A 21721-nucleotide genomic window follows, 5' to 3' on the forward strand; every position below is an offset into this window, starting at 1 on the left:
AAATAAAAGGAAATTATTCCTCTAGAACCCAGGCTGGGAACCCAACGTTAGCTGAAGCTCTTAAAAAATGGAGCAGTGCTGGGTTCCCAGCCTGGCTGGGATGACTTCTCTCTGCCTACATAAGCAGGGAAAGGCACTCCCCGCAACTCTGCAAATGTGGCGCTGGCTGTCCTTTACTCGCAAACAGGGGATCAAGGCCCCATTTGTGATGCGGTCATGCCCCCCGCATGTCTGATGCAAGGGTGTGGCTGAGGCACCAGGTGCGGCCCCTGGGGCATGGCGGCCCGGGTTATTTGAACCCATCCACGCAAGGGACACGATGCCCCTGAGCACCCTCATTTGCCCTGCCCTGCCAAAGATACTCCCCACAGAGCCCAAAGTTACTCCCCACAGACCGTTCCCCAATGAACAGAACACTCTTCTGCAATAGTGCTGTCAAGTTCCCACAATGAAGGATTTCCACCCCCTGTGGGTAGGCTTATAAATATCATGGAAGGCAACAAAGGATATGTGTCCAGAAAAGAGAAAAGCCCAGGTGCGTATGGTAGCAGCGCATGCTGTACACATGGATTTCATTTGCGTACCATTCTGCTGTTTCGAAATGTCCTTTAAAAAACCCTGTATTGTGGCAAACCGTGGAGGTCAGCGCCATCTTTAAAACCAGTCTCCTGCACTTCAGAATCAGAGATCCTGCCAGCTGTTACTCTTATCACACTCTCCCTTTCTCTAACTTTCATGCGATGATAAGAAGTCACAAGAGTGACCTCTCTGCCTCTTGTGTTTGCTCATGTCGTGCCAAGTAGTTGGTTTTCTTTGTTTTCAGAATGGGAAAGGATTGTGCCGGTGGGAGTGAGAGAGGGGGAGGAAGGGGAGAAATCAAAATCTATTGTTGGCGGTGGGGGCGGCAGGGGGGCGGCTCAAGAGGCGGCAATTCCAACCATAATAGGTGTGTAATTAGAGTCCTTGCTTATAAGGTAGAGCTAAGAGACTCACAAAGCTAATTCCATCGGAAAGGCTGTTCCCTTCAACCGACAAAGAACCTCTAACTTTGGTAAGACTCTGTGCTTCTGTTTAGCACACGTTCAGCCTGTTCTTGTACCTGTTCATTCCTTCTTTGACTCTCGACATTTCTACTCTCCCAGGGATTCAATGGGCTCAAAATTCACTGAGGCTATTCACACGAGTGTGCAAAACCGGGCTAAGGGAGCCCAGCCCAGTTTTGTGTGCTCGTGTGAACCACCAGGATCGTGGTCAATCCTGATGACCACAGGGTGGCAAACACGCCAAAGTAGCCTCCTAGTTAAACGAGGTTTGACCTCATTTATCCCCTGCTGACTCGGCAAAGAGGCACCTTTTACCGTGGTGATTCTCTTTAGCAGGGGGAGAGTAACAGGCCTATCCACCCCCAGCACACTACCTCCAGTGACTGTTGCTGGTGTCTATCACAGACTGGCAACTGCTTCTCCAATGTTGCAGGCAGGAATCTCTCTCAGCCCTATCTTGGAGATGCTGCCAGGGAGGGAACTTGGAACCTGCTCTTCCCAGAGCAGCTCCACCTGTTGAGAGGGATATCTGACAGTGCTCACACATCAAGTCTCCCATTCAAAGGCGGACCCTGCTTAGCTAAGGGGACAAGTCATGCTTGCTACCACAAGACCAGCTCTCCTCTCTATCAATCATAGATGGACCTCCCCAGATGATCTGAATAGGCTCTCCTATGTTTGAGAGTATTCCCTTTGAACACCCTCAGACATGAAAAAGATTGGCTTTAGGATGGGTTTGGGGTGGGAACTGTGTTTTGCAAGTATTTTATCTTCTTCAAATAACATTGCAGGCACTGTGATCCAGCACCTTCACTTCCCCCGAGATCATTTCCAGCCAACATGCCGGCTCTGCTGGGACTTTTCCTTTTCTCAGTGCTTCTAAGGACAGGTAAGAAGAGGCTGGTAATGTTTCCCTGTGGGGACAATGCTCACTTGCTATCCTGCCTCAGACGAAGGTCAGGGGTGGAATTGGGTAGCTTCAGGATGGGTATGAGGCATACAGGAACAACATCCCATGATGTGGCTCCAGCAATGATCCAGAATCGCTAAGGGCTTCTGTGGACAGGTTTTCCGGCCCCACTCCATCCAAAGAATTTTGATAGTGAAAGGAGCTTTGTCCTGTATCTCGGGTGTTGATTCCAGCAGAACTTCCAATGGCACCAGGAGGTGGTAGAGTAGCAGGAAATGCCCTCTTGCATGGCTAAGGAGTAATTCTTGGGGCAGGGCTACTTCCTCAGGCTGTACCTCATGCAGTCTCACCAGCTCCTGCAGTGCCAGATTTCGGCACATGCTCAGTGGAATAGAGAGGCAGCCCAAGTTCATCCTGCCACTGATGCCCCTTCAGCGTTCAGCGCTGGGTTTCCTGTGTGGCCAGGAGCACCTTTCCCTGATTGGAAAGGCAGAGAGACGTGTTCCCAACCAGTCCGGGAACCCAGCGCTGGCTGAAGCTTCTCACAAATGGAGCCGCAGCAGGGTCTGGCGTCAGATGCAGGGGCGTGGCTGGGGCACCAGCAATGGCCCCTGGGGCGTGACGGCCCGGGTTCTTTGGACCTATTCAGTCAATGGTGGCTATGCCCCTGCACACACTAAGTAAGCTACGGCTTAGGGCCTCACATTATGAGGGGCCTCTGTATAACCAGAAAAGGGACTACATCTCGAGACTTTCATAATTGGTTGAAAAATAAAGGGTAAAAGAACAAAGACCCCAAACAGACATTCTTGTTCAGATAAGACAAAAATATACTTCTATGGCTGCATAATTATTTATCATATTGAGTTTATAAATTTCATAGGAGAAATTACAAGCACCCGCACCAAACTACACTTCCCAGAATTATTTTAGGGAAGCCATCACATTTAAGGTAGTGATGTAGATATATCCTATGGCAGGGGTTCCCAACCGGTGGTGCTCCAGATGTTGCTAAACCACAGCTCTCATCATCCCCAGCCACAATTTATTGTAGCTGGGGATGATGGGAGTCGTAGTCCAGCAACATCTGGAATCCCACAGGTTGGGAATCCCTGCTTTGTGGCATTGCTTGCCATGACAATAAAAGCTTGTTCTGCAGGATGAAAGGATAGGAATTAGAAGAAAGCTTATGGGTCAGGAGTTGTGCAAACCTGAAGAAATAACGATGGATCTGTTTCCCTTTTCCTTCTCTCCTCCAGGCACCTCTCTGGAATGTGAAGTTTGCTCTGGCTTTGGTAGCAGCTGCACTGGCAGCATGGAGACCTGTTATGCTGGCCAAGACACCTGTGTCATCACACTGTCTGAAAACTCACTAGGTTGGTGGTGAGCAGGGTCATAATGTCAAATAGAAAAAGGAACAGTTCATAGGTTCAGGAAATGACACTGGAAAGAGTCACTGGAGAGATAGAACAAAAATCTGTTCATCGTTACCTTACCCATGACCCTAACCCTTTCCATTGTGCAAAAATGACTACAATTTTATCCTAATCCTTTGGGGTAAGGGCAAAAAAGGGGGGGGATAACCCATAAGACATTTTAGGTGCAACAGTGCCATCACTTATTATCCATCTTTAGGGGAGTAGACATTGCCAAAAATCACGATGAGCATTTGCCCCCCTGGAAGCCACTCTTGTGGCAGCAAGCATGAATTTCCCCCTTTGCTAAGCAGGGTCTGCCTTGGTTGCATATGAATGGGAGACTATGTGTGTGAGCTGGAGATGTGCACGGAATGAATTTTTCAATTCATTTTGAATTCGAATCACATTCTGAAAATTCATTTTGAATTTGAATCAAATTTGAATAGACGTATTAATCCGAACCCGTTTTGGGACCGTTTAAAACCAATAAGGGGGCCTAAATTATTTTTTAAAGGTGCCAAATGACTCTCGAATTGATTTGAATGCAAATTGAATTGTCCTTTTAAGGGGTGATTTGATTTGAATTTGAATCACTCGAATCACCCCGATTCAATTCAAATCAATTTTCACATACCTGAAAATCACACCCCAATGTTCACATCCCAATATGAGCACTGTAAGATATTCCCCTTAGGGGATGGATCCACTCTGAGAAGAGCATCTGCATGCTTGCATTCAGAAGGTTCCAAGTTCCCTCCCTGGCATCTCCAAGATAGGACTGAGAGAGACTCCTGCCTGTAACCTTGGTGAAGCCACTGCCAGTCTGAGTAAACAATATTGAGCTAGATGGACCAGTGATCTGACTCTGTATAAAGCAGCTTCGTATGGGTCCTATGTAGATGGTTCTGATGGCCAAAATGTGTGGGCCTGGCTCATGAGCTATAAGGAACGCAACTTCATTAAATCAATCCTTTCTCTCTTTTGCAGCTGGTGAAAAGCTTCAGATGGTGACGAAGGCCTGTGGATACTCCTATGAATGCAAAATGCCTGCCATTTATCAAAATTTTGGGTCAGGGAAATACACACGATCATTTGTCACCTGCTGTGCTGGGGATGCCTGTAAAACGGCCACACCTCAGTGTATGTATCCTTGATCTAGGGTTACTGGAAAACAACCCTAGATTTGACATTTGTCCTGTCCAAATTATCCAAGAACTGGGGAATGTCATTGCTGTACCTTCCCCTCAGCTTTTTTTGGCCGGCCTAACCCAGCCCCACCTCATCTACTGTTCAGGACATCTGGAGTCCCATTCACAGCAGTGGAGATTGGTGTAGAGATTAAAGGACTTGTGAAAAAGCTGTTTACTGAATATGCGTGGGGTGGGAGTTGCCAGGTTTTCCCCCTGTTAAGGCTCCTGGGCCTTTAATAATCATGCGACAAGAGGAGGGTTCATCAGATTAAGCCAGGCACGTAAATGTGAGAATGGGGAACGTTTTGCTGTATTTCTGTTTTGTTTAAGTTTGTCATGCAACTGTTAAAAACATGAAAAGAGTTTTAGAGATGTGCACGAAATGAATTTTTAAATTCATTTTAAGTTTGAATGAAATTGTCAAAATTTGTTTCAAATTCAAATCAAATTCAAATCTAGTCCCAAAATTTGATTCAAATTCAAATCAAATTTGAATGAATTTGACCCTGTTTTGGTGCATTTTTTAACCCATCAGGGGGCCTGGATGGTTTAAAAAAGGTGCCAAGTGGCTTTCAATTCCTATTTGAATCAAATTTCAAAAATTCAATTCAGATTCGAATTGAATTACCCTTTTAAGGGGTGATTTGATTCCAATTCAAATCACTTGAATCACTCTGATTCTAGTCGAATCAATTCAAATTCAAATCAGTTTGCACATCCCTAGAGTGGATATCACTTGTCCTGTTCCTGTCCTTATTCTGCCCTATTCACCCAGAATTCTGGTTAAAATAGCAGCATTTCAAAATTAATTCTGGAATTAGATCTTGAGCAGTTTGCCATCATTCTATGTCCCTTCCATTAATCTCTTCCCTAGTTTGTGTTGCTAACGAGCAAGTGTGCTTTGAAAAAACACTGCAAAAAGCAACTTTTGATGGGACTCCTCTCTATGCAGCATTTTAATGAGGTGCAGGTGGACTCCTGATAAAATACTTTCAAACCCCCCTACAAAAAAGGAGTAGCACAATCATGCAGGTCAGCAAGATAGCTTTGGGAGCAGTGCTGTAGGAATGCACATCAGTAATTTAGAGAAGGGGGAAAGACACGGATGATATGAGGGTAGTGAAAGCTCTGAAAAATTGTACATGCAGAGTCCTCTGTATAAAATTAGGGAATAAAGAATGGAAAGATGGATTTCTAATACATCCATTCCACTTCAGAAACTAGACCAAACATCTCCAAAACCTGGGAAGAAAATTGGATATGCACGATTTTAAAAGCATCCACAAAGAGGAGTCCTGCTTGGAGTGGGGGGATGTGGCAGCCTAACTGTAGCAACTGTCATCTTGACCATCATCTGAGAAAGTGACCTGTTCCTTCTGTTTGGTTTCAGTTCCACCAGCAATGACCACAAGCAATGGGAAGCAATGTCCTGGCAGCTACTGTTTGTCCCCTTTTGGATGTGAAACGGAGACTGTGGATTGTGTTGGAGAGGAGAACTACTGCCTTGATATAGAGGAGAAAATAACATACGGTAATTAATTTTAGATCTGCAAGGGGGGAAAATAAGTTGGAATATGCTGCTTCAAATGGAAGGGGATCTGGTCTTGTGGTAGCAAGCATGAATGGTCCCCTTTGCTGTGCAGGATCTGCCCCGGTTTGCATTTGAATGGGAGACTAGAAGTGTGAGCACTGTAAGATACTCCCCTTAGGGGATGGGGCCGCTCGGGGAAGAGCACCTGCCTGCTTGTATGCAGAACATGCCATGTTCCCTCCCTGGCAGCATCTCCAAGATAGGGCTGAGGGAGACTCCTGCTTGCAACCTTGGAGAAGGTGCTGCCAGACTGTGTAGAAAATACTGAACTAGATGGACCAATGGTCTGACTTGGTAGACAGCAACTTCCCAGGTTCTTAAATGAACAATTTGTGCAGTTCATTGTTAAAAACATTGATATCTGTAACGAGAGAGAGAGAGAGAGAGAGAGAGAGAGAGAGAGAGAGAGAGATGGATGGATGGATGGATGGGTGATTTCTCCAGGGTTATGGTTAGGCCCATTGCCTTATGGTTCTTTGTACCCGTGAACAATTTCCGATGAGGAAAATCATTCTCCATGTAGTGGCATTTCAAGTACCTACCAAGATATTGTCTGCATGTGTGAACGGGTTCCCTGCTGACCTGGATGAAGAATGCTTATCTGGTAAATGTTTTCTCACCCTTCTAACCATCCACTTTGATTTCCATCTCCAGGTAAATTTGTCATGCACATCACCATGAAGGGCTGTGTTACAAAAGAAGTGTGTGCTGTTAAAGAGGGTGAAACCTCCATTGCAGGGGGTCAAGCTGATGTCATCAAAGCCGGGTGCAAACCAGCTTCCGTTGCCAACTGAGTGACTTCTCTTGACAGTCTGATTCCTTCCCCACTTTTGCTTTGAGTGAAGTGACTCTTGTAACCTTTCTTATTCATTTTGCCAGAAGTCGTGTCTCTGTTGGTGAACTTGAAGTCACTTCATCTTTTCTGGAGATTTAGATTTCCCCTTTATTTTGTACATTTATTTTACTGATTCATTTGGTTCATTTTACCAGTAAAGCTCATTTTCAAGAGCAGTGAAACGAAGTATCTTTCTCTAAAAGGTTTAATTGCTTTTCCTCAGAGCTCTCTATTGTTTCCAGGCCTGATAAAAAAGGTGAGTGGACCCAGATGACCAGAAAAGCAAGGCAGGAGAGCTATTTTCTCACACCTTGGTTAAGAGCAGGGTAGGAAAGCTGGGCTACCCTCTTGGAGCAGCCTGTGTTGGAGGGAGTTTTGTGAGTGCACACCACCATGCAAACCATGGTACAAGGCCTCCTGTCCTGATACTGATGGTGGTGTGAACAGGTCTGATACATACAAAAAACCTCTGGTCACTATCAGAATGGAACACATTGGAACTCACTCACTCCCTACTGCATCAGCCTATTAGTACAAAGGAACACCTTTTATTTGCTTTCATTGCTGTTACTTTTTATTGGCTTCACTCAAAAAAGGACATCAAAATCCCCTGGGAGGGATGAAGTACTTTGAAGGCAGTTGTGAATAAGCAACAGGAAGACACATGAGTCATGCAGAAGAATGCTGGTGGGTTACAAGGGGGTCTTTTGCTGGCAGGAGCCCAGCAATATGCAGGAGGCAGCTGGTGAAACCATTCTCTAGGGCTTGCTTAGGAGGCAGCTCTGCATTCAGCTTTGGTGATAATGGAGTGGAGCCCTTCCAACAACTTTTTACCTCGGCTTACATCATCACAAGCCCCCTTGGTGACACAGCCCTTCTGCACCCTGCTGCTAACGACAGTTCCTGCAAGAAGAACACAAGGCGGGCAGTCAAAAAGAAACCTCAGTTCCAGTCGTCCTCTCTGGCAGTCCTGCTAGGCTCTAAAACATGCTCCACCCCTGTATCAGACACTTATGGGAACTGGTGGATTGGCCTTTGGATGAGATAATGACCACATTTGCATGTAATGAGGAACCTCTATCAGCTCCAGCCTGGCTGAATGCAGCCTCCAGTGCTGCATTCGGATGGAGCAGAGGCTCCCTGGAACCTTGGTTTAGAGCAGCAAAACTCACTACAAACTGAGGGTTGAAACCGGTCTCCTGAATGCAAACTCAGGTGACACAATTGATGAGACCGGAGTTGCATGTGTTCGGATGTAACCATGGTTCTCTGCTACTCCAGTCCCCCGTTACTTGTGAATGTGGCCAATGTGAGAAGCTCCACATGGAGATGTCATACATAGGAGTATCTGTGTCATTTTCTATGGAGACATTTCCATAATTAGCATCCAAGATCCTGTTTGTGATTGCATCTTGGAAATATTTCCTGCCCATGGGCAGGAAACCCCATGATCCCTTTGACATGTACGTTACACTTCAACTAATAGGAACTGAGGAAGTTGCCTTAAAATGGGTTGGGTCATTGTTCCATCTAGCTCAGTACTGTCAACACTGACTGGAAATACCTCCCTAAGGATTTCAGGTAGTAGTCTCTCCCAGCTCTCCCTGGAGATGCCAGGGATTGAACTTGGGGCCTTCTGTATGCAAAGCAGACACACTACCACTGAACTATGGCCCCATCATCTCAAAAGAGAGATACTTCCATATGCTACCAATTCTGCAGTACTGGCTTTTACCCCTTGTTGTAGGCTGAATGATACCACTGAGAGACTGAATGGTACCACTGAGCTTTCACTCATCCCAGTAGGGGAGTCCAAGGCACATTATACAGGAGATCAGACTTACCATGAGTGACAGTCACAGCCAAATCCAAACACTCAGTCTGCGGTCCAACACAATCCACCATGTCCCCAGCACTGCAGCTATTATAGGAGCTGAAGCAGGCAGGGCATTGTTTCCCATTCAGCCTGGTGATGATGGGAGGCACTGAAAAAAATCAGGAAAAGCTCACTAGTTTGGTGGGTGGAACAAGGGAGGATGCAGTTGATGATGAACACACAGATGCCATTAATTCTGAACCAGGAGCTATACCTTCTGTATTAAAGGAGACTAACATTCCTCAAGCATAGATACCATTCCTGGAAATAACTCTTCCTCTTTCCCATGGCTGACTCAAGTGTGTGAAGGACAAAATTCTATGCCTTTGCTTTCTGACACCCATAGATCTTGTTTTGCAGTTTCTTACATGCCAGCTACTATTATGAGGTAGAATCCATGGTCCTAGTTGTGAGTGGCAGAACAGAATACAGAAGGAGGGACCAGGTGATACAACCCCCTTTCCCCTTGTCTTGGAGGCCTCACCAGCAGGGTGGCTAGTCTCTGAACTGACCAGGGAAAGTACTGGGACCAACATACTTTCCAACTGCACTTGTACACTGGGGAAGAGGTATTTTTGACAATCCTCTCTACCACCTTATACTAAATAGGGCTTTTCAGGTGGCTAAGAGAACATCCTGGAGAAGGGGAGGTGGTCAAAATAGTCCCCCCCCAGTACACCAGGGCAGTTATTTGGGAAGTTCTGTTAGCCTACTCTTCTCACTGATCTGGTGTTCCTTTGCTCTCTATATCAGCCATTGGGAGGAAGTATGATGTACCTTGAGGAGTTGCTGTTCTACAAGCATCCCCTACGCAACAACTGACCATGGTCCTTAATGAAAATCCATGTCCAAAATCCAAATAATGTGGTCCCAAGTTGCAGTATCTGGAGGATTCACAGGCCTTAAATATCAACGGAATCTGAAAGTTGAATCCAGCTGTAGAGGAGAAAAAGAGAAAGGGTTTATCGAAGGATGTGTCGGGCTCAGCCTCCTCTCTCTACATAGGTGGGAAAACCAGAAGAAAGGAAAATGTTATCTGTAGCCAGCCTGTATTTCTTTTCAAAGATGTATATGGCAGCTTTCAATCAAATCTATATTAAAGTCAACCACCAGCTTCATGCATTGAAGAATCACTATATAATAACAGCAACAATAGTAACAATAATATCAGCAAAGCAAGAACGGTGATCAGACGAGAGGAGCAAAACAGAAAAAATCCTTAGTTCTTCCTGGATACTTATTTTAAAAGAGAAGTATTAGCCTATATCGTAGATCTTGATAGAAGGAGCAATATAAGAGAACGTGACCAAGGACAGCCCAAATAGCCAATCATGGCCGGATTGAGGGAGGAGCTTCCTACCTCCGCTCCAGTTAAAGCGAATGCAGCCTCCAGTTCTGTATTTGCTTGTAACGCTTGGAAACTCAAACATCGGGCAGGAGCAGCAAAACTCACTACCAGCTGAGGGTTCTGATTGGAGTTTGTCGAGCACAACTTTGGGTCAGGTTCCAAACAGGACTGGAGTTATACGCATTCAGACATAACGGTTTGGCAACCTCAGCCGCACTTTAACTGCTTAGCAAAGGGGACAATTCATGCTTGCGACCACAAGACCAGCTCTCCTCCCTAAAGTCGCGACCAAATGGATGAACCGGAAGTGACCTGTCTCATCCTAGTAGTAGTGTTGGCCCTCTTCCTCACAGCCTCAGACCTATGTAGGATCCTTCTTACCCACCTACGGTGCATTCAGACACGGCGATGGTGCAGGTGTCTTCGCCCGCTTCACAGGTCTGCATCTTTCCAGTGCAACTGGTGCCAATGCCAGTGCAAACCTCACACTCCAAAGTAGTACCTGGAGGAGGGAAGAGAAAGCCATGGACATCATTTTGCGTTGTCAACGTGCCTCTCCAACATGTCAGAGTTCTAAGGCAAAGGAGGAACACACAAGGAACAGAGGGAGGAACAGAGTCTATAGGTTGTACATTAATTTGTTGTAAAGAGGAATTCAGCTAAAAGGACGGGAAAACTTCGTAAAAGTTGATGCAGCTGCTTGAGTCTAAGGAAGCCTACTTTTCACAAAAAGTAGGAAGTACTTTTTCTCACATTCAGCATTTGCCTCTGCAGATGTGACAAGGGACCCCACCTAGCATAGTGGTTAGAGTGTTGGACTAGGACCAGGAAGACCTGAGTTCCCAATTCAACCATGAACTCACTGGGTAACTCTGGGTCAGTCATGTAGCTCTCAGCCTAACCTACCTCAAAGGCTTGTGGTGAGGATAACAAATAACCATGTACTGAGCAACTCAGAAGAGGATCAGAATATAAATATAATAAATAAATAAATGCCAAATGATGCATAATCCATCCGTCGGTAGCTGATCGGAGTTCTTTACTGATTTGATATTGATATTGATATCCTTCCCTTCAGCCTAAGACCCCAGGGTGGTTAACAGCAAGATAAAAACAATTCAATAAAAACTTAAAAACCAGAAGGAGTACAGCTAAGATTAAAAAGAGCAAGGGACCACCCATTGGCCAAAAGCCTGGATAAAAAGGGCAATCTAATTGTTACCAGACTAATGAAACACCTGACTATCCAAGCATGGGTGAATTCCTCCCAGGTGACCTGAAGCCCCTCCTCACCTGTAGTTACAAGCACACAGCAGACAAAGAGTCCCAACAGGGTCTTCATGATGCTGACGACAAATTCAGACGCCTAGATCTGCCACTAAACGGTACCTGTAATGAGATATATAAATGTACACATCTGAGCACATCTTGCTTCTCGGGGAGGAAAGCTTTCCAGCGGCACAAATCGGGGTCTAACAATGAATTGCTAGAAACAATCCTCCATCAAATGGGGCTGGGGATGATGTGGCCGTAGCAACATTCACTGAGCAAATGTCAAGGGTACAAGTAGGTGTGTGCTTCAAACCTATGCATGTTTTCCAAGAAGTAATTCCGTTGGCGTTCTTTGCAGCATGTTGTCCAGAAAGTACCCATGAGACTGCAGCCTTCAAGGGCAGTGTTGTGAAGACCATCTGCTCATGCACCCACCTTATAGCCCTCTCCAGATGTTAGAAGAGGTAACCGTGAGTGCTGCTCACGAGGGAGTAAGCAGGGAGGAAGTTACACACCCAGACACACACACACACCGTCCGTCACTCACTCCTACACGCAACGGCTACACTTAGGGTGCTTTGCATGGGGCAGAGCCGTAAGCGTGATGGCTGGCAATCCCATGAGATGCAACTTTGATCAATCAAGGTTGCATTTCACAGGATCACCGGCCATCATGCTTTTGGTGCTGCCCCATTCAGGCAGAGCCATAAGCATCAAGGTTGCAGCACACCGGATTGCCAGCCATCGTGCTCCATTCAGATAAACAGTGTTATAAGCATGGTTGTTGAACATGGTACATGGGTGACAGTGGGAGGGTGGGACTTCCTTCCTGCTTTCCCTTCAGTGAGTTACACCTGCGGTTACAATGTCTAATGTCTGAAGAGGGATTATGTCTATTTCCTTCTAGGGCTGCTACCTAACTTTGGGACATTGGGACTGAGATCTCTGAAGTTGATAGTATGGAGGAGGGCGGGCTCCAATCTAAATTTCAGAGATCTCAGTCCCAATCCCCACTTAGCCAAGGAACTTACTGAGTCACTGTAGACCAGTAGCTCACTGTAGACCAGACCCTTCTGATGTTCTTGCCCATTTCCAGTTCTGTAAAGAAGATGAGTGGTCCAGGGAATAGAATAGATGAGAGGTCAGACTAGAACAGATGATCACCTGGATCCTAAGGTCTCTCTGTAATTGAACTCTAGCTCTATGGGTTGCAGCAGTGCGGACATTTCTAGGCTTTGTTCAGTATGGGAGTCTGCCACTTAGAAGAGAGGCATTACAGAGGAGAATGGTGGACTTACTTACCAAGAATGGTTTTCAAGAAGAGGCAACTGTGGATGAAGATTCCAAGTGTGTTGTCCACGTTTTTCTGACTCACCTATTTCTTTTATAAGGGAGAAATCTGAGAACATGTGTTTAAGATCCTGCCTTGCCACGCCTGTTACAAAACAATTCTGAATGGTTTTCCTCCAGATGTTGCACCAGTGTGATTTCTCTTCCCTGTGTGTTGGATACAATGAATTGATTCAAGCCCTCGGACTCCTCAGTGTTCACACGGGAGTGTCAGACCTATGATATTGCTCCCGGGCTGCAGAATCACAAGGCTATTGATCTGGGGGAGGAGGATGTCGCCCACCATTGAGTAATGTGTTGCTGGCAGAAGCTCCGAAGTTCCAACCCTGGCAATTCCTGGAAGGGATTGGGGTGAGGAAGACCTTCTGTGAACCTTTGGTGAGTCACTGCAGGTCAGTGTAAACAATACTGAACTAGAGATAAAGACCAAAGGTCTGACTCGATACAAAGCAGTGTCAAAAGTTCAACAGGAGCATCCATAGCTCAGCAATAGCAGGCACATGCAAAATAGGGAGGAGAACTGGTCTGGTGGTAGCAAGCATGACTTCTCCCCTTTGCTAAGCAGGGTCTGCCCTGGTTGCATTTGAATGGGAGACTACATGCATGAGCAGGGTGAGATATTCCCCTCAGGGGGTGGGGCTGCTCTGGGAAGAGCATCTTCATGCGTGCATGCAGAAGCTTCCAAGTTCCCTCTCTGGCACCTCCAAGATAGTGCTCAGAGACACTCCTGCCTGCAACCTGGGAGAAGCTGCTGCCAGTCTGTGTAGACGATACTGAGGAAGAGCGACCAAGGGTCTGACTCGGTTTATGGCAGCTTCCTACCTTCCTCAGGATTGGTAAAATCGAACATGGCTACAATTCTACCCAAATCAGAGCAGTTCAGAGAGAGTCCAAAAGTCAACCAGACTTTCCAACCCCATTCATGGTTGGGGGGAACGGAGCTTTCTGGAGCTCCAAATGGTGGTAACAGTCTGCTCTTTTTCTTTTTTACATGATCGTGTGTGTGTGTGTGTGTCCTATTCTCTATCAGTCTACCTGTTTGCTTGCCTGCACATAACTCCTTTTTAAAAAATTTGTAAAACTTTTAGCCCATTTTGACTCACAAGTGGATGATTTCTGGGTTTCTCTTGGGATTATCTGATGTTACATCACTTCCCCCACGACTCTCTGGTGTTAGGTTACCTTTCTTCTAAATTCACAGGGAGTATCCATGGTTACTTTAAAAAATGTGTTAAGATTTGCCTAATCCTGACTGGTTTGATTAGATCAGGTTGGAACCAATCTTGATGCATGCGTTCATGCACAGGCCTATGCAGTAGAGCATCTGTGTATGTTCTGCCAAGAAGGCCTTCCACTTCTAAAATGGCATTATCGTTCCCTAAAAGTTTTAATTGATTTTCTTCAGAGAGATCCTATACCTACATTGATCATTTTTCATCTATTTTATCAGAGTATATAGATGTATTGATTTGGATTTATTATATATTACCTAGTCTGGATAATTTCCCACCATCCTATTTTATTACTATGATATTAAAATACTAGTATTTAGCATTTGGATTCTTTTGTGATGCCTTGATATCGTTGAATCCCAACAGGGTTTTGTTTTCTGTTGTTCTCTCCTACACTTATGTCAATTGTGTGAACTGCCTTAGTCTTTACTATGGGATGGAACTGACCAGGATCACCTGATTTCCAGGAACAGGGCATTTCTAGGCGCCAGTGTGAGCGCCCATCTTGAATTGCACCTTCCCTCTCTGACTAGAGATTGCCATGGCATAACAGGAAAGGTGTCTGTGACTGACATGGAAGGAAGGAACTTGGTTTGACCCCCACCCACCCCACATGACATTTGCCACTTCTCCTGGGCAACAATAACAATGTGTCTTATGGCACCTTCAAGACATAAAGGTTTATTAAAGCATTAGTGTTCATGAACTAGGATAGAATTCACCAGATAGACTATGGTCAATTGGCATGTGGAGTGTGTGTGTGTGTGTGTGTGTGTGTGTGTGTGTGTGTGTGTGAACATTTTATTTTACACACACACACACACACACACACACACACACACACACACACGTATTGGACAATGGAGCTAACAGGCTGTGAAATGCAGATGGTACAGTTGGTGATTAGCCTATGCAAAGCGTGAATATACATAAAATAAATGTATGAGAATTCATAAGAGCAATAATTGGTCAGAGCAGAACCTTTCAAGCTTTGCTCAGTTAATTAACAGGAAACCACTGCTCTGGAAAAGGTTGATTAATTAATAGGAAACAACTGTCCACATCAAGCCTCCATTAATCAAATCAAGCTTCTTGATCCATTTGCATTCTGAGATTCTCTCTTGGGAGGCCTGTTGTTGAAGACTGGAGCCTTTCAGGTCGGCAGCAAAGAGCCATGGGAGATTGACGTGTCCACTCAACCACCAGCATCAGAAATAATATCATTCACTTTCTCCTGACTCCCCACCGGACTGTCAATAGCACCAGCCAAAGACTTGATTTACATCCCACGCACCCCCATCAGTTGGTTCAGATTTGTTGCCACTCAGATAAATGTACAGGAGGAGAAATGTCACTGAAAGTCCCAATCATTGGCTCCAGAGTGGGCTGTATATAGATCACAAGGAGGCCATCTTGGGTGCTGAGTCGCTGTATTACAGGAGGGCTTTCATCAGCAGGAGTCCAGCAAGAGTCAGAAGGACAGATCTGAATGATGGAGTTGCCTTGTTACATTCAACCTTCTTATAATAAACATTTTCTACTACCTTCCCTTCAAGTATTTTGAGTAGATCACAGTCAACCTTCGTAGTGCAGTTCTTTTCAATGAAAGAGACAGTGCTTTCCCCTGGGCATAAAAAAGCAAAAGATAAGTGGTCAGGATAGTCACCATTTCCAGTTCCTACCTCCTAAACCGATTCATCCCTCAGTTAAGACCTCACCTTTTCTATCGGCATGTTGATCATCCCTCCCTCCCCGCAGATTAGAACAGTACAAATAAATCACAACAACCCCCCCCAAACTATTTGAATAATAGCAAACTTCCTGTCATTATGACATGGGACACATGTCTGTTATGTGTAGAGAATCCCTCTGTATTGCAATGACCCCAAGGGGTGCTGGGTGTCTTTCTCAGCATGGCTTTTTATCCAGATCTTACACATCCCTGGAGAAGCCCCGGGTGCAAAGCATCTGTGCCTCTAGTTCTCCCTCATTCAAAAATATTGTTATAGTATTTAATCCAGGTGGAAGTTGAGTGCAGCATGAGAAGGGAAGCACCTTTTGGGAGTTCGGCCGTTCAAGCAACAACCCAGACTATATCCGGATTAGGAAGTACAACTAATGTTCTTGGGTTGACGGTTAAGTTACTTCATGATCCCGGGCTCCACTTAAGTTACTTCCCGGGTGCCACTTTTTATCCACACACCCCACGGCCACTTTCTCTCCCCTCCTGCCCATTGGCCTTATCTTCTCGGCCGCGTTCCTCTCCCCCTCCCGGCAACTCGCTTGCAAACTCTCGCGAGAGCTGCCATGCATGGAATTAGCAACGGGTATGTCTAAGAGAATTGCATATACAGATACCACTTTTCAGAAATAAGTTCTCAAAGCAGTTGACAAACAAAAAAAGTTGAAGAAAACGATTCATTTTTCCAAAAAGGATCACCATCAAAATACACACACACAGGTAACAGTAACAGCCATTGAAGAGACGATGGACTCAGATGATACAGTCCTCTGTGCGATAGAGGCATGGACTGGGAGGGCATTGGGATGTCCACTGACATTGACATCATTGATGTCATGAACAGCATAATCAAGGCATACCCCCTTCTACTCTCACGGGCAGCGTATTGTCTGTTTCTTTGTGTGTTTGTGTGCACACATGTGTGTTTTAGACTGGGTCCTTTCCCCAAAAGGACTCACATTTTCTTAAACCTTTCACTCCAGCAGGGCCAGACGAATGTGGTCTCTTCAGGTAGCCCTGTGGAAACCAGCCTGGCTGCCACATTCTGCACCAGTTGCAGTTTCTGCACTATGTACAAAGGCACCTCAACATATATTATGTTATATATTAGCATAGTAAAGTATATTAGTTTAGTTGTTTTTTAAAAAAGAAAATACTGAAAGGATCACACATGGTATGAAGCAAATTGTACTCATGTGTTCTGTATGAACTTCACCCTCTCCTCTGGCCTCAATCTCTCTTACCCACCTTTTGTGACTTGAATCACAACAGATAAACAGATATTGGTGCCATTATGACACAAGTGCTTATTTCCAGTACAGCTGGAGGTGATGCCTTCCGCAAAACAGGTTTCACATTCCAAAGAGGCACCTGGAGGAGGGAAGGGAAAAGGTTGCATCAAGTGTGCCGGATGGACAGATTCCTAAAACATCTGTCTTAGAAAGTGGGTGGATGTTGTGCTCCAGAAACCCACCTGGGTCTCAGAACCTGTGGCAATAAGAAGAGCTAGGAATATCCCACGCTAAAAATAATCCAGTCATCTAAACCCACTTTGGTTTAAGTGGGAGTTAAGATACTTTCAATTTCCACGTGTGCTCTAAAAAGCATCTGCCCGCCTTAACATCCACACCATATAAGCTGTGAAGACTTTGTCCAGTCCTCTAAATCAGGGATTCTCAACATTGGCTCCCCAGATGTTATTGGACTTCAGCTCCCATAATCCTCAGCCCCAGTGGCCTTTGGCTGGGGATTATGGGAGTTGAAGTCCAATAACATCTGGGGACCCAACGTTGAGAATCCCTGCTCTATATTATGCTCCTTTGAAAAAGAGGCTCCTCAGCCTTACTCAGGAGTAGACCATTCACTCTTACTCATGAGAGGTCCTTATGTCCTTACTCATGAGTATATTTCACATTTACTCAGGGGTAACCTCTATTGATACATACAGGGGGTGACTGTCTACTTATGAATAGGGATACACCCTCACCAGCAAAGTGGATTCTCTCATTTCCTACCAGAGAATCTGCTCTCAGAACACCTCAGACATTGAAAACAACAAAACCCAGTGCCCCGTGGGCTTGTCGTTCTGAGGGTGGTTGGCACCCTATGTGCACTATACCACCACCTACTCTGGGCCACCCTTCCGCCGCCCCTTAGAATTATGGGGCTGCTAAAATTCCCCGTTATTCCTTATGGGCGAAAGCTTAAAGAAAAAACTTCAGAAAAGCACTACCACCCAACCCACTTTGGCTACAAAATGGCGGTCCGAATCTCCAAAATTTTGGGGTCCAAATCTGGGGTGATATGTTTTGTACCCGAATCTGGGCAACTGAGCACAGGAGTGATTTGTTTTGTCTACAAATCACCCGAATCAGCCAGATTCGGGTACAAATCATTTTGTACCCGAATCGTTTCACACATCCCTACTTTTTATATCACAAGTGGAAATTGAAAGTTTCTTAATTCTCACCTTATACTGAAGGCTCTTGGATGACTGAATTTCCAGGCTTTTTGAAAATCAATCAATCAATCAATCAATCAAGGGGGTAGCAGTGATTTTTTTACCTGTAGTTAGTAGCACGGAGAAGAGCAACAGTCCACAAAGAGCTTGCATGGTGTTGGAAAATGCACTGTGTGAGGGCTAGCCCCCCAAGACCTTCTTTGTTGAGGCAAATTCTCTGGCCTAAAGTACTGGAGAGAAAAAACAGAGAGGAAGTACGCATGGAAGGATGGAAAACAGAGATAATATAAGCCACCAAAAGGAAGAAAGGGGAGTTCCCAAAATGCCAGCTAACTTGAAACCTTTTCAGGCCCTGCGATTAGCTCCTTGAGGTCAGGTGGTTATCAGTCTGTAACAGCCAGCGACTAGCAATGGGTTCCTCGTTGTACCTCTGGAAAGGCGTCAAACCACAGCACAGCCTAACCTCCTAGACCTCCCAAGGTTGGGAAGTCTGGGAGGCTCTGTCAGAAACAAGGAGGGTGATAAAAACAGGCTGCAGTGCAGTGGTCCAAAGGGCGGGGGGGGGGACAAACCCACTGTGGCAGTTCATCATAGCACTTACATTTATATACCGCTCTATAGCTGGAAGCTCTCTAAGCGGTTTACAATGATTTAGCATATTGCCCCCCCAAAATTCTGGGTACTCATTTTACCGACCTCGGAAGGATGGAAGGCTGAGTCAACCTTGAGCCCCTGGTCAGGATCAAACTTGCAACCTTCTGGTTATAGGGCGGCAGTTTTTACCACTGCGCCACCAGGGGCTCATTCCCTGAAAGGTCTTCCTCTTAGGTGGGCTTTCCCTGACACCAGAGATACACCTAGGTAATTTTGAAGCCTGGACTTAAAGGCTTTTGGAGGCCAACACACACACACACACACACACTTCACACAATTGGTGTGAAGCTCCAGATGGGGTTTGTGCAGGGAGAGTGGGCTTGGCCCGCTCTCCCCACACACAAGCAGTCGCTCATTGCTGGGCGGCCAGATCGACTGCCCAGTCAAGCAGTTGCTCCGGTTGGGCGCTCCTGCGCCCGACTGAGGCTCCGTTGGGAGCTCCAGGGGTCAGGGGGAAAGGAGTGCTGCCACGCAGTGCCCCGGCCTTCCTGGGGTCTCCCCTCCCATCTCCCCCGCACCACCCCACTATGTCAGCCGTGGCTGCAAGCAGCCACGACTGACACACGATCAAATAAACAAGGTTAACAGAAGGCTTGCTCCGTTGACCTCATTTAGAGTGAGGGGTAGTTAGGCAGGCTTTGAGCCAGAGAACTACCGGGCTCGCCCGCAAGCCTGGTGGTTCTCCTGATTACTCAACACAAGGCTAAGGGAGCCTAGCCCAGTTTTGAACAATCGTGTGTGCAGTATTTGTAACACATTTGTAATGCCACCACTCCACCTGGGACGGACTAAAAAAGATTGGGGGGCCCCCAGGGGTGTGGAGGCCTTGGACTTCAGCCTGGAAGTCCAGGGGTAAGACCACCTCTCCCTGACACCTGTAGATCCCCACCACCACCGGGAAGTGGGCTGAGCTTGGTTGCCTCCCTTTCCAGCTGAGGTGGATCTGACTCTGATTGACCTGGCAGAGTGCAGGATCCCCAGCTCCCAGAACAGACGATTCTGACTGAGGGGATCCTCGCAGGGAATACTCCTAGGCAAAGCTGCACGGGCTGCCTTCAAGGAGTGCCTGGACACCTCTGCCAAGGTGCCATTTTTCTTTCTTTCTTTTTTACTTTGGCCATTCAAAATAAGAACCCAAATTACTCCCAATTTAGGAAGTGCTTCTAATGTTTTTGGATGGATAGTTAGCTGAATTCATGATTTATTTATTTTTTTATCATGGTTTTGTAAGAGTAATCTGAATTTGTAATATGCTGTTTTTCCTAACCTGGGTCTGCGACCAGGAAATAAAGCATTAATTTGACTAGAACAGGTGTGGGGCTAACAATCCAGATTTCTAAGGTCCCATTCCAACTGGACTCTGGTTCTATGGGCTCTAGCAGCATCCAAATGACTAGGTTTCATTCAGGAATAGAAAATGCAATTTAGACTTACCGAGATTTCTCAATGGTGAGGTGATTTTGGTAAGAAGAGGCAGCCCTCTGGCAGAAGACCTGGAATGTGTTACCCCTGTTTCTAATCTGAGTTTCTTGTTCCTCCTTCCTCCTTTATAAAGACCAAATCTGAGCACAATATATCTATATCTCGAGCCTTTCATTGCCATCCCCATTGTAGAGCTATAAGATTAAATAAATCAATCTCATTTCTCCTCTGTTGGTTTAGTGATATGAATGTTCTTAAGTGGTCAGCATTGCGAGCAACATTATTTACTTATACAGAGGGAAACGAAACCATTCTGGAAGAGTGGATATGGAGCATTTAACTTTCTAATACACAAGAAAGTTCATAGGTCAAGGTCACGGAATTCTAGATCTAGCAGTTTCGTGAATATCAGTCCTTAAATCTATAACCATTTTCTGCTGCAGAAGTTAGTTGAATGAGAAGAAGATAATTATATGTTGTTTTTGAAGCAGCCTGGTTTCAGGAAGGACTATAACAACATGGCTGGATAGATGTTTTGTGCTGATTAAGAAGTACAGAACTGGGACCCCTAAAAATTTTTGTTCCTCCTTTATTAATCTGTCTTCTGCCTTTGATCTGATTGACAAGACTCAATTTCAGGATAACTTTGCAAAAACCAGCACTGAAAAGCAATCATTCCTGCTTATACAAGAGCTTTATACCAACAACAAAATGAGATCCGAGGTCAGCCTAAGGGTGCATTTTCAGATGAAATATCAACAGCTAGAGGTGTTATACAAGGTTATCTATTAGCACCTTTTTTGTTCAACTTATACAGACATAATATTGTCACCTAGGTAACTTGAGCAACTTTTTCTACCAGCTGTGGACAACCACAAGATTGCTGTGTTAAGGTATGCTGTCCATATCCTGGTGGTCCTGCTCCCTCCTGATCGTGTGGCAGTGTGGATCACACTCCCACCAAGCAATGAAGGAGAGCTGGTCTTGTGGTAGAAAGCATGACTGGTCCGCTTAGCTAAGCAGGGTCCACCCTGGTTGCATTTGAATGGGAGTCTACATGTGAGCACTGTAAGATATATGTTTTGTGTCTGTGTGTGTGTGCGTGCGTGCGTGTGTGTAAACTTCTTCATTGTCAAGGTCATATGGAGACTTTTATTGCATCTCGTTTTAAGACCCACAGTGGCAAATACCAGAATTACACAATGCTTCATCGATATCGATATCGATATCGATATAGATATTAAGGATGTGCACAGAACCGGTTCAAAGAACCAGCAGTTCCGCTGGTTCAAAGGCAGTGGGGGTGCCACTTTAAGAGCGGGGGAGGGTCACTTACCCCTCCCGCCACTTTTCCCCCACCGACGCCCTTTGTTAAGAA

General features: G+C 45.6%; 2 protein-coding genes across 2 annotated transcripts; one reads left to right on the forward strand and one right to left on the reverse strand.

Annotated features, from left to right (window-relative positions):
* The first annotated feature begins 996 nt into the window (after positions 1 to 996).
* LOC128333189 (phospholipase A2 inhibitor NAI-like) lies at positions 997 to 7163 on the forward strand. Its single transcript, XM_053268375.1, has 6 exons — positions 997 to 1051; positions 1835 to 1932; positions 3213 to 3329; positions 4359 to 4511; positions 5952 to 6092; positions 6807 to 7163. The coding sequence occupies exons 2-6, from the start codon at positions 1884 to 1886 to the stop codon at positions 6944 to 6946; spliced, it is 600 nt and encodes a 199-aa protein (XP_053124350.1). The 5' UTR covers positions 997 to 1051; positions 1835 to 1883; the 3' UTR covers positions 6947 to 7163.
* A 370-nt stretch (positions 7164 to 7533) lies between these two features.
* On the reverse strand, positions 7534 to 13043 carry LOC128332541 (phospholipase A2 inhibitor and Ly6/PLAUR domain-containing protein-like). Its single transcript, XM_053266885.1, has 6 exons — positions 12786 to 13043; positions 11505 to 11600; positions 10597 to 10713; positions 9641 to 9799; positions 8832 to 8972; positions 7534 to 7890 (listed from the first exon to the last, which is right to left on the reverse strand). The coding sequence occupies exons 2-6, from the start codon at positions 11551 to 11553 to the stop codon at positions 7757 to 7759; spliced, it is 600 nt and encodes a 199-aa protein (XP_053122860.1). The 5' UTR covers positions 11554 to 11600; positions 12786 to 13043; the 3' UTR covers positions 7534 to 7756.
* Positions 13044 to 21721: the final 8678 nt, after the last annotated feature.

The sequence above is a fragment of the Hemicordylus capensis genome, chromosome 7 (genome assembly GCF_027244095.1).
Source record: "Hemicordylus capensis ecotype Gifberg chromosome 7, rHemCap1.1.pri, whole genome shotgun sequence".
Classification (NCBI taxonomy): Eukaryota; Metazoa; Chordata; class Lepidosauria; order Squamata; family Cordylidae; genus Hemicordylus; species Hemicordylus capensis.

Bases quoted from the DNA above. Each gene is read 5' to 3' on its own strand.
- LOC128333189 (XM_053268375.1), top strand. From the start codon at position 1,884: ATGCCGGCTCTGCTGGGACTTTTCCTTTTCTCAGTGCTTCTAAGGACA. The intron at 4,512-5,951 runs GTATGTATCCTT...GTTTGGTTTCAG, and splicing joins TAAAACGGCCACACCTCAGT to TTCCACCAGCAATGACCACA. The intron at 6,093-6,806 runs GTAATTAATTTT...TTCCATCTCCAG, and splicing joins AGAGGAGAAAATAACATACG to GTAAATTTGTCATGCACATC.
- LOC128332541 (XM_053266885.1), bottom strand. From the start codon at position 11,553: ATGAAGACCCTGTTGGGACTCTTTGTCTGCTGTGTGCTTGTAACTACA. The intron at 10,714-11,504 runs GTGAGGAGGGGC...TCCCTCCTCCAG, and splicing joins CTGTGTGCTTGTAACTACAG to GTACTACTTTGGAGTGTGAG. The intron at 7,891-8,831 runs GTAAGTCTGATC...TTCTTCTTGCAG, and splicing joins GGCTGTGACTGTCACTCATG to GAACTGTCGTTAGCAGCAGG.